The sequence below is a fragment of the Xenopus tropicalis genome, chromosome 2, assembly GCF_000004195.4.
Source record: "Xenopus tropicalis strain Nigerian chromosome 2, UCB_Xtro_10.0, whole genome shotgun sequence".
Lineage (NCBI taxonomy): Eukaryota > Metazoa > Chordata > Amphibia > Anura > Pipidae > Xenopus > Xenopus tropicalis.
Window position 1 is genome coordinate 47,570,518 of NC_030678.2, and position 14,966 is coordinate 47,585,483.

The 14,966-nt window shown below is 39.0% G+C and overlaps 1 protein-coding gene across 2 annotated transcripts in view; it reads left to right on the forward strand.

Moving 5' to 3' along the window:
- sgsm2 (small G protein signaling modulator 2) overlaps positions 1–14,966 on the forward strand; it is a 177,191-nt gene that overhangs the window by 116,611 nt on the left and 45,614 nt on the right. For both annotated transcript variants that reach the window (XM_002935293.5, XM_031896765.1), the window contains exons 4-6: positions 8,361–8,522; positions 9,973–10,040; positions 11,688–11,833. In XM_002935293.5, coding sequence (XP_002935339.2) covers positions 8,361–8,522; positions 9,973–10,040; positions 11,688–11,833 — 376 coding nt within the window. The remainder of the gene's footprint in view (positions 1–8,360; positions 8,523–9,972; positions 10,041–11,687; positions 11,834–14,966) is intronic.

Below are 14,966 nucleotides of genomic sequence, written 5' to 3' on the forward strand. Positions count from 1 at the left end.
CTAAAGAATCAAGGCTGCTGGGAAACATATTGCATTTAACAGAAACACAACTGGAGCGGCCCTACTAGCTGGTTTTGCTAGAAGTCTGGGCATAGTTACTATAGCCACCCCAGGGCCCGTACCTAGAGCAGCAGCTTTAGGGGAAGCCCACGGGTGCCTCCCAGCCCCAGACTTTAAGCTAAATCAGTGGTGGAATTGATGCACTGATTGTGAAGGGAAGGGGGGAGGCTGAGCAAGCAACGGACAAAAATACAGCCTTAGACGTGTCGATGATTTTTCAGATGATCTGCAAACCTTGCACCAATAAGTCTTCCCTTTATGGCATTAAATATATATGTTACACTAGCTCAGTGGCAGAACCATAGGGGGAGCAGAACCAACAGGGAAAGAGAGAGCCCAGTAACAAACTGTAAACTCCTTCCTTCCACCATGCACCCCAGTCTCCTGCAATCCTCCATTCCCACCACCCATGTACATTAGTGATTGTGCTGGTGGCATTTGCAGGGACACAGGTGGGTCTGTCATTTTTATTGCATACAAGTAATAACACATAATTTAGTACTTATTCTGAGCCAACCACCTTAACTTCTACACCTCACAAAGGGCCGGTTCTTGTTCAGCATAAGAATTACATACAAATACCTCCCAACTGTCCCAATTTTCGTGGGACAGTCCCTTTTTTAACAGCTCAGCCGCAGTCCAGGATTCTTATTGAAAAATCCCTCATTTCCCTTTAATATCCTGCACTGAATGCTAAAAAAAGATACAAACTTAATTAAAAAGTAGCTTTTGGCAGAGAGCCCAGAAAGCTTAACAAGCTATACCTGCACTTAAATACAATATTTCTCAGACTTAATTAAATAATTAGGCTTTTGGCAGAGAGCTCAGAAAGTTAGCAAGCTACACCTGCACTTAGATACATTAGGGTTGATTCACTAAAGGTTGATAAGTCTTATCGCACTTTTTTTGCGTTAAAATTGACGTGAAAATTTGCGTTAATTTGCGCGCTGAAATAACACTAACGCATGATTCACAAACACTTGGATGAGCTAAATATCGCATTTGTCTGTGCATTTTGTCTACTTGAGGCAGGCGGTAATTATAGAAAAGTACAGTTCATGAGCTTTTGGCAACACAATATGGACTTTGCAGTGGGATTTATTCAAGTCTGTGTTGGCCCCAGAGTGATGTAGCCTCCAGTTTGCAGGGACATGGTCATTTTCAGTACAGAAATTTTCCGAAAGTATTGGCATGTATGGCTAACATGGCGTGCGTTTTTTTGCACGCGGCGGCTATTTGTACGCAGTGCGTTGATTAGCGGGCATTCCTTCAAATACCGCACGACTAAAATAATGCAAGCAGCATCGCATCTAAATTAACGCAAGTATGCTTTTAGTGAATCGCGCGTTAATTCATGAAAAATTAGACACGATAAAATTTTTAACGCACGCTATAAATAGCGCACATTTTATCGACCTTTAGTGAATCAACCCTATTGTTTCTCAGACTTAATCAAATAAGTGGGCTTGTGGCAGAGAGCCCAGAAAGTTAACAAGACCTTTTTAGCTCATTAGTTACAATTGGATCTCAGTGCAAGTGTGGAACTAATGAGCTAAACGGGTCTCTTAGGGGAACTGAGACTCGCAACTTAAAGGGCAATTTTAGCTTTAGCAAAACTGCAATAACACATAAAACAAGACCTGAAAATCCCCAGAAATGTGTTCAAACTTTAAATAACCTGCCAAATTTTGGCGAATGGGAGTGGTATTTAGGGGGTGTGGTCGCAAAAATGGGAGTGGTCAAAAAAATCACCCATTCCCCTTTCCATTTTCCAAATGTTGGGAGGTATGGAATTGATGCTGCAGCCACACTTTCTCTGTCCCATAACAACAACAGGTCTCCTCTGTCTCCCCTAGTTCCCATGGTTCCCCTAATATGGCCTCTGTTCTTAACAACAGGACCTGCCCTGCTGCTACAGATGTTGGGACTGTGATGCCCTCGTTTTCAGATTCCATTGAAGTGAGATATCTACTTGCAGCATAGTGTTACGTCCTTGGCAGCTTGCCCTTGTGATCACAGTGTTAATATCTATGAAAGTGGCAGACTAATTAAACAGCTTCTGTTACTTGCTCCTAATATGTACAGTACTTTGCAAGCTCTTAATCTGAAGGACCCTCTGATCATTTGCTTTGCTAAGTTTGCCTCTTTGCTTTGTTTGAAAGCACTTATATCTATTATATTCATTAAATAAATCGCACCACTAGTCATTCTGAGCAATCCTCTGTGCCTCAATGTTACAGTATGTAGGACCATAACAACAGTACCTTTGGTTTCCTAAAGTAGTAGAAGAGTAAGTAGAATTCAGTAGTGACTTAAAGGGATTCTGTTACATGTGCTTTACAAAAGGCATCAGTTAGTAGCATTGCTCCAGCACAATCCTGCACTGATATTTGTGTTTCAAAAGAGCAAACATATTTTTTCAAATTTCATTTTGAAATGTGATGTGGGGCTAGATATGTTCTCAGTTTCCCAGGTGCCCTCAGCCATGTGACTTGTGCTTTGATAAACTTCAGTCTCTCTTTACTGCTGCGCTGCAAGTTGGGGTGATTTCACCCCCTTTCCCCCCTAGCAGCTGATCCGTGAACATTGGGCAGATAACAATATAACAGCTCCCTTAAGGCAAGCACCCACAAAGCGTCTAGATCGACTATCGTGGGCAAGTACCTGCTCTGCAAAGGTTTTCAGTTGAAGTCGCCGGTGGAAAGCCCTTTGCGTTGCTTTGGTTTCCAAAGTCAAGTGAAGTTTCCTCCTGCGTCTGCATTACTAAAAATACTCCCATGCCCCACCTAGTGGTAGATGTGAGAATAATACTCAATAGTAAAACACCCAATTCTGTAGGCAAGTTTTGGAAGCGCAGAGACATGGGGCTACCAAATAGCCAATCACAGTCCTTATTTGGCATCCCCAAAGAACTTTCTTCATGCTTATGTGACTCCCCAACACTTTTTTCATCTGAGTGTGACAAAAAGCGTAGAAAAGGTCGGGGATCCCTGACCATTATGGGTGAACATTATGATCAAATCAACAGAAAGTGTGTACATATACATGCCTTTGTACAGTATGGCTAGAATGCTACATGTGGCACATGGAAGAGAGCATAGAGTGAGTTATACAGAAATACATTCTCATGTGAGGGTCACCCTTGTGTGCCATAGGCTAAATACAGTATGAGGAAATGTAGCTGCTGCCTGCTTTAGATGCTTTGGAAAGAAGCAAAGTTACATGATTTTAAGTACATTTTGTGCAAATTCATTCAACCAATGAACGTCTCGTACACAATGAAGAGATATTAAAATAAAGCAGTTACGTTTCACTGACAGTTGTAAGAAATAAAGAAGAAAGTAAAAAAGCTGACAGAAAGAAATCCGATGAATCCGATCATAACCGGCAGTCATATCCCTGAACTCTTCAGAAAACCAGTGAGGAATATAGAATGATATGAAAGGAAAGAATATTAATTGTCAGTTATATTCCCAAGCCTCCTGTTTCTTATATCAAACATCAGATATGTTTGATTCTCCGGGACCTGTTTAATTACTACTGAATTCACAGTAATGCAAATAGTGTCAGTTCTGTTTGGTTTGTCATCTGTTATTTAAGCTTGTGATTTTATTTTACTGCTTTACCATATGTTACTTGCTGTGTTCTATATTGTTTTGCTTCCTGTGCCATAAAAACTATTTAACAGTAAAGTTATTAAGATTTAATATAGATTTAATATTTAGGCAATACTATTGTCATGTGGTTTCCAGCTCAGCAGGCAGCAAGACTTGGAATTACCCCTCCATTAACTGGTAATCAGCCAAACATTGCCATTGCTGTGGGGAAATCAGAGACAATTGTTGCCGCAAATGCACAAGTAGGGACTGTAATACAAGTAAACGGAGGGGCAGTTCCCAACATTTTCCCGCCCACTGAGCTGGAAGTCGCACTGGTAGCAAAATGCTGGGAATAACCATTGGGTGCTATTGGGTTACAACACATATTAGCTTTGGACTCATCTAACAGCTGGACATGTCATCCTATCCTAGTTTCTTCATATGAATTTACGATAATTCATTCCCAAGTGATCATAAAGATTCTGGTTTATTTTGGAAGGTTGATTTCCCTTTTTTGATGCAGTTGCATTATAACTGCTTAGTAGGAGATTCCCTGTTGCTGTATTCTTCCACTTTACAGAGCGCTGGTAAGGCCCCATCTAGAATATGCCGTGCAGTTTTGGTCATCAGTGCTCAAACGGGATATTATGGAATAAGAGAGGGTACAGAGCAGGGCAACTAAGCTGGTAAAGGGTATTGAAAGTCAAAGATATGAGGAAAGACTGGCCAAGTTGGGGTTTTAATGCTGGAGAAGAGGCGCTTAAGGGGGATATGATGATAACTGTGTATAAATATATAAGAGGATCATATAATAATCCGTCTAAATATTTGGAAAGGGTTTTTTACTTCGAGAGCTGTAAAGTTGTGAATCAGTCATACTGGCTGATACATTAGATGGCTTCAAAGGGATGGATGGCTTTTTTAGCAAGTGAGGGAATACAGGGTTATGGGAGATAGCTCTCAGTACAAGTGAGGGAATACAGGGTTATGGGAGATAGCTCTCAGTACAAGTGAGGGAATACAGGGTTATGGGAGATAGCTCTCAGTACAAGTGAGGGAATACAGGGTTATGGGAGATAGCTCTCAGTACAAGTGAGGGAATACAGGGTTATGGGAGATAGCTCTCAGTACAAGTGAGGGAATACAGGGTTATGGGAGATAGCTCTCAGTACAAGTGAGGGAATACAGGGTATTGGAGATAGCTCTTAGTACAAGTTGATCCAGGGACTGGTCCGATTGCCATCTTGGAGTCAGGAAGGAAATTTTCCCCCTCTGCGGCAAATTAGAGAGGCTTCAGATGGGGTTTTTTGCCTTCCTCTGGATCAACTGGATCAAGCAGTTAGGCAGGGTATTTGTAGAAATAAAAGGTTGAACAACATGGACGTATTTCTTTTTTCAACCTAACTTACTATGTTACTATGTATAAGTGTGCATGCTGCACTGTAAATTGGTGCTTTCTTTTCACTTTTCACTTTTAATAATGTGTGATTGTGTTATGTACACTCCTTCCATGTACTGATTGTGCAGTTGGTGGGGAAACACAATACTCCACCATTAAATTCCTCCCTGTATATTCAGCTTACTGCTCTTATGCTGCTGCAATTCCTAGCGCTAAACTCTGCAACTGTCTGTTATTGTGATCTGCTGAAATGCAAAGCTAAACCCCCGACGTTGAGACAACATACATAAAACCTGCTAAATGGTACAAAATAGATGTGCTATATTGTTATTTGTTTGGTACAGCAAGAACTGCAGTTTAATAAATAGCTCCATTGTCAGATAACAGCCTGCAGTGTAAACACATTATGCAAATGAGAAAGCGTGGAAAATACGAGCGTGCACTCGCCTGCGCTTCCATCAGTCACGTTCCCGGCAGCAATTCCCTTCCCAGAAGGAGCAATGCTCTCATTTAGCTACAGTGCTGCAAACTGAACCGCGCGTTGGTGGAGCTGGAGGTTTTCTTTTCCTTAATCATTCTGCTAATGACATATAGTCTGCTCTTACAGATTATTGGTACCTGTTTGGGAATGCTCGGGACATGGGGTTTCTGTCATTTGGATCTCCATACTTTAAGTCTACTAAAAACTCATTTAAACATTAAATAAACCCAGACTGGTTATTTTACCTCCTATAAGGATTAATTAATTCTTAATTAGGCTCAAGTACAAGGTACTGTTTTATTATTACAGAAAAGAAGAAAATCATTTTAAAATGTGAATTATTTGTTTATAATGGAGTCTATGGAAGATGGCCTTCCGGTAATTTGGAGCTTTCTGGATAGCAGGTTTCTGGATAACAGATCCCATACCTGTACAAACACACAGATGGTTACAGTTGTACCAGCTGACAATTTTACTCAAGTGATCTTTGTAGCACGTCTGTACATGGAATATGTTATTGCTGCTAATGAGTAACAGGTACACAAAGAACTGCAGTGGGTCACTTGTTATTGATGGCAAAATGCTGTGAGAAACCCCATAATTTTTTGGGCAACCATCCCTGGCCACAGGTTACTTGCAGTGACTGATGTAGTGACGATGAAAACTGATTGCGCACACTGAGTTCTATAGTCCTTGGGTTCACATAGTAAGGTGCACGTTTTGTAATTACATTCCTTTGTAAAACATTAGGCAGGACAGAAGATACAAATAATTGTATTGCATTCATCACACTGTATTGTGATAGCAGTTAGTAGTCTTGTATGTGACTGTAGGTTGCCTGCTTGGCAATGACATACACTGTGCTCACATTGCTACATTCCCCAATCACACATTTCCATGCACCACAGATCTAGCTTTCCCTAGGGAAGAGTACAGGGTGTGATTGTGTGTATTATAGTGCAAAAACACATACTGCATCTTTACTGTGCATGCAAAATGAAAGTAAGGCAAAACGAATGCAATAAAATATCAGTATATTGAATATTTGTTATTTAAGTATTCCAAGTGAGTGCCATCAGTGAATAAATCTAGATACAGATATAGAACTCTGATCAGATAATTCATTTTTAAAGACCAATTACACAGTTCATAAAAGTGAAATATAAATGGAGCCTGACAACTTGACAACAAATACAATAAACATACTAATTTTTTTTATAGTTCATGTATGAATTATTGTGAAATACTCTATATCTTTTCTTTTCCCTTATAGCAGTACTGTATTAATGAGGTGTTAACATATAATGAATACAAGTTGATCACATTTTCCGTTGGCAGAGCAAAGACGGAACAGTCATTCCTGACAGATCATATAGTGAAAGGGGAGATTTAGCTAAATGCACCAGAAGGTTATAGGGAAATGGTCCTTATAGTTATGTTCAGAGAGACAGAGTTCCCCAGAGCTGTATAGAACACTGTTTCAAAAATACATTTTGGAATGTTCCACAGATATAAATGCTCTTGGGGTATATGCTCCTATGGATGTATTGCAACGCTAGGGGATATAGGGGAACATTTCAGACAGCATGCATATCTTCTAAGAGATATGGGGTGTATTTATAAACACTGGAGACAAACGTCACTGGTGATGTTGCCCATAACAACCAATCAGATATTATCTTTTGTTTTCTAACTTGTAGGTAACTGTTCAAATCTAATAGTTGATTGGTTGCTGTGGGCAACATGACCGGTGAAGTTTGTCTCCAGTGTTCATAAATACACTCCATAGTGGAAATGGAGCTTCAAGAGGGATATTGTGGCATCTTGTGAGAAACATATCAAAATGTCATAGTGGAAGGGATTTGAGGAATACAGCTGGATTATATAGTGATGGGCTTGTGAGAACATGCATTGTATAGTGGCTTGTTCCTCATATATACAGTACAAAGCTGAATTATACAGGGGCATAATATAGTGGCTGGCTTCTAAAACAGCATTCAAGTGGCAGATTTGTGAGTGGCACAGCTAATTTATAGTTACAGGCTTTTGAGTGATATCATGGCATTATATAACAGCAGGGTTCTGAGAAATATAGCTGAATTATATACTGACATTGTTATGAGGAATATAGTGGCAGGCTTTTAATTGATATAGTGACATTATATAGTATCAGGCTTTTGGGAGATATAGCAGAATTATATTTGACATTGATCTGATAGGTATAGTGGTATTATATAACAGTAGGCTTTTGGGAGATATAGCAGGATTTTATTGTGACATTGTTATGCAGCATATAGAGGTATTACATAGTAGCAGGTTTGTGGGAAATATAGCATGATTATATAGTGGCAGGCTTTTGAGGGATATGGGGGCATTATATAACAGCAGGCTTCTAAAAAATAAAGCTGAATAATACAGTGACAGATATGGTGAGCTTTAAATCTGTTGATCCTTATGGAAATCAGGATCTGGCCTATTTATTATTTCAAACACCTTTTAAATGTCCATAAAGTGTTATAATATGTAATCTCAAAATGAAAATGGCATATTATTTTTGTTTTCAATTCCCAATGGATTGTTTTAAATGTCCCATTCAGAATATGTTGTTTTTTCCATACTGTGCCAAATTTGTCAGTATTATAGGAATATGTTGCAGTTTCCAGCCAGCGACCTTGTTCATGTGTGTTGTGATACACAGTGAATCTAATAAAGGCACTTTCGGTTTTAGTCCAAAGCTGAAAAAATTCAAGCTTTATATTATGCGCCGTCTATTTATTTTTCTAGATTTTTCTAGACCTCTTTTTGAAATCTTATTTCCTAGGAAGAACATCTCCAGTGGTCAAGAATCTTTAAAAAGGCAGAGCTCGACTACAGGAAGAACAGTGACCCTCACCCCACAAGCTCTTAAACACATTTGGGTGCGGACGGCCCTCATAGAAAAAGTGCTGGATAAAATTGTGCAATACATTGTGGATAACTGCAGGTAAGCACTGATCGTCATATTTTCTCTTTGTAAAACTATAATATTGTTGCATGCTTAAAGGAGAAGTATACTTCCTTGACTATTGCTTTAATCACAATTTTTTTTTTGAGCTAAACAAGGCAAACAGAGAAATACAAGCTACTCCATGTTCGGTGCTTGCAAGGTGCACAAATAATCCCCCTGAAAAATGAACTCCTGCTAACAAAACAATCACAACAAAGGGGGGAGTGATGGGGTTAGGGAGTAAATCTAATAATGAATGCGAGCCAAGACCATCCTGTAGTTTATATCCTCATAAATGGTACTTGGTGATGTCATCAGTAATAATCAGTGTTTGTTGATGTAATTTCTTCCACTAACTCACTGAAACTTGTGTATTATTATATATATATTCGCAATAGGGGGTACGTTATTTACTACACAATGCCCCAGGCAGTGTGCAAAGTTCAAAAAAGGCCCAGAGACCTGCAGACTGCACCTAGAATCATGTTCAGCCTGTGTTAGGCAATGCTTGGTTCTGAAGGGGCAGGCAGGGGGTGGCACATAGGCATACTCCCCTCCCACCCTCTACCCACCTCTAACTTGTATGTCACAGCCTGCATCAGGGCCCTTTACTTTCTGCCTGCGCAAAGGAAGGCGGTAAGGACAGCATGTGGGCTGCCTCTCCAGGTTCTACTCTCTGCAGGGAGTGCCAGATGTGTGCTCAGTGCAGAGTGGAACAACCCTGGGGGGAGCAAGTGCTGTTCAATGAACACTAAGGTTTATGCTTTTGTACTTGTAAATGACCCTTTACATCTACCTTGCAAGGACCAAACATGCAGTCGTTTCTACTTTGCTGTATAGCTCAAGAAATAATAGAAAACATTTATTATGATTATGATCACTTTTATGATTAAATCAAAAGGAAAAATTATGCTCAGCACAAGCACGATTAAACTAGGGGTATAAAGTCTGTTTACAATGATTGTAGGAACAGTTCTTTAGTATAAGGAGCACATAATTAGAGCCCATACTCTAAGGACTTGAAGAAACAGGAATTTCTGCCTGAGTTCTGGGCTTTGTCCTATTCCACAAGTGCCTGTGAGCAGTGGGGCCAAATTTCAGCCAGTTGGGTCAGTGTTGGCAAAGAACATGGTAGTAAATAATCCCTTTGTTGTTTAATTATTATTTGACTAACCAAATGTACCTGGGGATAATTTACTAAGTTGGTCTGGGCCAGTAATGTTTAACATTTATCTCAACTATGTTAAACATAGTTTTTTCTTGGGGGGGGGGGCGTCACATGATGTCACCTCATTAACCCATTAACCTAAGTGAAGGCACTTCCGGACTTCCTTCCACCAAGGAGTCAAGAAAATATTGCCCATAACTTATGTCATAATTGTTACTATAGCAGTTTGTGAGAGATCAAAGACTTGAAAGTAATTTTGTTGTGTCTTTTTATCCTCAGTAAATACTACGAAAAGGAATCTTTAATGTCTGATCCTGTTTGTGGGCCCATTTTGGCTGCCCTGTTGGGTAAGATCACATCCATATCTGTTACATGCAGGAGAGTTCAGCAATTCGAATTTAGTTGTAGATGTGTTAGAGCCCAGTAATAGTTATTAGTGGGGTTATTTAAGGTGCAATCCCTGGCCTCCATTTAATATTTGAGATTAAATGTATAAAATGTATTAAAGGTGCATAAGGACACTCACATGTGCATTAAAAATGTGGGGCTTCTGTGATAAATGCCACAGAGATAAATAGGAATATATTCCTAATGATGACATCTACAGTAACTTACACCACATGCATCTAATTCAAGCATGAAAACACAACAAATATGCTAAAACAATTTATAAAAGTCCATAAAGTGACATTTTAGATGAAGGATATATTTACTCACCTAGTCCATTCAAAATATTGAAAATGGGACATACAAATACTGTTCATATATCAACAAGGTATTTCATATAGAGCTTATATAACCTATAAAATCACAAAACCCAACACTCACTGATTAGATCATGGAGAAAGGTATTCTTATGTCGCATATTCTGCATCCTTCTTCCATGATGCAATATGACATTTTTAGAGAAGCCTTTGCAGGCAGCTTCATTCATGGGTAGAAATGCAAAGCACTCTTAGCAAACGCAGACAATCTATTTATGTTACAAAATCACATAAATGTATTTTATCACGTTAAAAGCAAATGAGCAGAATATTTTTAGGGCACTATGGGGTTAACATATTCATACCACTCTAACAGAAGGTCTTTGGGAATGGACTGGCATTGTCACATTACATAAAGTACCAGGCTGAGAAAAGGGCCCAGTAGTGCATGCTGAGGGGTCAGCATATGAAATAGGAGAGCAGGAGAGGAGGTGGTTAGCAGAAATGGGTAACCACCATAAATGCAAATACACATTATATGCTAATACAGACAGAAGATAAAGTGGGGTTCACATATTTTTCTAATGCCTACTTGACCCCCATTATAGCATTTCATATTTTGTGGAGTGGAGCACCCATCCCTGTCCCTCTTCTTAGGGGATTTTTAGGGGATTTAAAATATTGTGGATCCAGTAGATTAAAATGACAATCTGCCATATTTTTATTTGGAAAGAATCCTCTTTCTTCTTTTTATTGTTATTTAGTATTGTGTCTGATTAAAAATATGAGCCCTGCCATGAAGGTAGGATGGAGATTCAGACTGTGGTCTTGGCATATTAAGGACAAATACAGGTATGGGACCTATTATTCAGAATGCTCAGGACCTGGAGTTTCCCAGATAAGGGCCTGTAACTCTGTAATTTGGATCCATACCTTAAGTCTGCTAAAAAATAATTGAATCACTAAAAAACTCAACAGGATTGTTTTGCCTGCAATAGGTATTATTTATACCTTAGGATCAATTATAAGGTTCTGTTTTATTATTACAGGGAATCATTTCCAAAAATGCAAATTATTTTATTAAAATAGAGCTTATGGGAAATGGCCTCACCATGATTTGGAGCTTTCTGGATAACAGGTTTCTGTATAATAGATCCCATATATGTACTTCATAAATTTGGTATGCCCCCTATTATAGATAAACTATATTGATATATTGTGTGTATTTTCTCCTAATATGTTTTAGTGCCCAGCCTCATATCATTCCTGTTTTACACTTTCTGCTTGCAGTGGGGCCCTGTGCATTGGAATACACAAAGCTTAAAACAGCCGATCATTACTGGACAGATCCCTCTGCTGATGAACTGGTGCAACGGCACCGTATCCATGGGGCTCACAGTCGGCAAGATTCACCCTGCAAACGTCCTGCTCTAAGTGTAAGTAGCCTGTATCCTGATTGGTGAGATGTGACGCCAAAAGGGCTTCATTCTTGTAATGCTAGAAGCTACACCATTCAAAAATAATGCATGGTGAAACCTGACTGCAGCAACTTGCACATGATTTACCAAAATAGTTACTAATTTGCAACCATATTGATGTTTCAAGTAGAAGCAGCAGTGTGCACAACCAACAATTACCCTGGAATTGTGGGAAAATGTTGAATTGTGAGTAAAATCATTGACTGGCTATTTGGTAGCCCTATTTGGACTGGCAGCCTACAGAAGGCTCTGTTTGTCCATATACCTGGTTTTTATGCAACCAAAACTTGCCTCCAAGCCAGGAATTCAAAAATAAGCACCTGCTTTGAGGCCACTGGGAGCAACATCCAAGGGTTTGGGGAGCAACATGTTGCTCACGAGCCACTGGTTGGGGACCGCTGACCTAACGAATCGTGTGCAGATGACACTCGCGTGCAAAAGATGAAAGACTTCCATGGAATTTTGTCAGGTGCAATTCTGCAATGACCACAGTTCTCGGAAAAACACTTGTGTTGCAGGTAAATGAGCCCTACAGCTTCTGAGCATCATGCACTGTGGGTACTGACACAAGTACCGAACACTTTTGTGCTCTCCAAGGTCCTGAAACAAAGCAGTGTTTATCATGCTATGTATTATGTTCACTGCTTTTGTTACTTACTGAAGGAAAATTACTTGTGAAGCAAGTCCAGTGTCAAATCGACATTATATAGCCTCAAACAAGCAAGTGATTCCTGTGTTCTAAAAAATTATTAGTAATGAGTTATAACCTTATAAAATGGAATGACTTGCACTAAATAAACAGCAGCAAACAAACATTGAAGCAACTCCTCTGGGGAACCCACACTATACTAACCCATTGTAGTGGTAATGGGTGGAGGGGAAACCATTGGATCTGTGTTGCAGTCACTCATTTGCCCCCCTGCACCAGTTTGGTGCTGCTTTGCTTTGGTCAATAGGCAGGTGCACTGTTTGTAATAAATAAGAGGAGCATGCAGGGATTTTGTGTATTTTCTGGTGAATCTGAAGTGCAACAAATGCTTTTCATTTGCCACAAAATATTGGTCAGATACATTAGCAGCCTGACAAACACCAGAAGCTGGCAGGGGTATATATTCCAGTTAATAACTTGCACTGGCTAACATTAGTCTGACAGTGCTCTAACCTTTATGATATGTACCAATGTACAGGTATGGAATCCCTTATTCAGAAACCGGTTATCCAGAAAGCTCTGAATAACAGTATGGACATCAGCCATGGACTCCATTTTAGACAATTCAGAATTTTAACAAGTACAGGTATCGGACCCCTTATCTGGAAACCCACTATCCAAAAAGTTCTGAATTACAGAAAGGCCATCTCCCATAGACTCCATTTTAATCAAATAATTAAAATTTTTAAAAATGGTTTTCTTTTGCTCTGTAATAATAAAACAGTACCTTGTACTTGATCCCAACTAAAATATACTGGTAATTAATCCTTATTGGAGCCAAAACAATCCTAGTTGGTTTAATTATTGTTTAAATATTTTTTTTAGCAGACTTAAGGTAGGAGATCCGAATTACAGAAAGACCGCTTATCTGGAAAACCCCAGGTCCCGAGCATTCTGGATAACGGGTCCCATACCTGTATATACTTTTTCTCTGTAATAATAAAACAATGCCATGTACCCAACCAAGATATAATTAATCTTTAGTGAAGATTAAACAATCTCTTTGGGTTTATTTAATGTGTAAATTATGTTTTAGTTGACCTAAGGTCTGGTGATCCAAATTACGTAAATATCTCTTAACCGGAATACCCTAGGTCCTGAGCATTCTGGATACCAGGTCCCATACCTGTAGTAAGATATTAAGCCACAACACAAACCTCACAGGAATGGACCCTTTCATATAATGGCAGGCACAGGAAGGATAACCCTTTTAGTATATTATGGCAGAAGTACATCAATTAGCTTTTATCATTATTATTATTATTCAGAAGGGAATTTCACATTTAATGTTTTCTGACCTAAAAAGTCATTTATGCTGAAATTTGCCTTTGATTTTTAAAAGCAAATATGAAATATATTGTAACTAAGGAAAGAGCATGAGTCACTGATATTTATTTATGGAGGAATTGAGGGCAGCATATAATGTCAGGGAGGATCTGAACTGAATCTAGCGCAGAAACAAATCATCTGGGATAAATATGGTTTTAAGCTGTCAAATTCTATTATTACCTAATGTGCTCAAAACTTACAAAGGGTTGTTAAGCCACAGATAACATTTTTAATACCGAACGTAAATATAATTCTAAGCAACTTTGCAACATATGGTGTTACATATTTGCAATGATTGTGATGTTATTTGTAATTGTGATTCCCATTAAAAGCAAAGTAGTCATCTCCCTCCAGTTTTCACACTACCTTGCACACTTCTGTCATTGTCCTTTATGGGCCTTTTACAAAACATGCAAGGCATTGTGGGAAGTGGAGTCTTGACTGGAGGGGAGCTGACTGTCGCTCCCTTGTTCCATTGGTGCATGTAGTCATAACCAGAAGTAGAGAGAGGACAGACAGCTTTCAATACCAGTTACATGTTAATACTGTTAAATAACATCCATTGCAAATCTGCAGCAACTGTATTTTGGAAAGTTGCACTTTTATTTGGGTTTATTTCTCCTTCAAGTATTGAGAAATAGTAATGGTTCCTGGCAGACTTACTGTGGAATAGATTGACTGCAAGTGGTTAGATGAAATAAATGGAGATAGGATCACATATATAATGGCCTGCATTGTAAAGCCAAATATGTAGTGGGTTTCTGTTTGGAAAAATGCAGTGCTGGGAGAATATTTTGCTGATCTTGCCATAAAATTAGATTAGGGCAATCCTTTGTAGCACACGAAGGCTGACAGACTTTATTCATCTCTGCCCAAAAGATCAATAGAAATATGGAGCCATACAATATATAATTGATGATTTAGAAACTAATTTCTTCCTATACTTTTAACTGCATGCAGTTTAGAACTGTCAATGAAAAACATGAATCGCTAACTGAAGTACAAATCAAAGGGACAGTAAAACCTGTCATTTCAAACAATACAATATGGTAA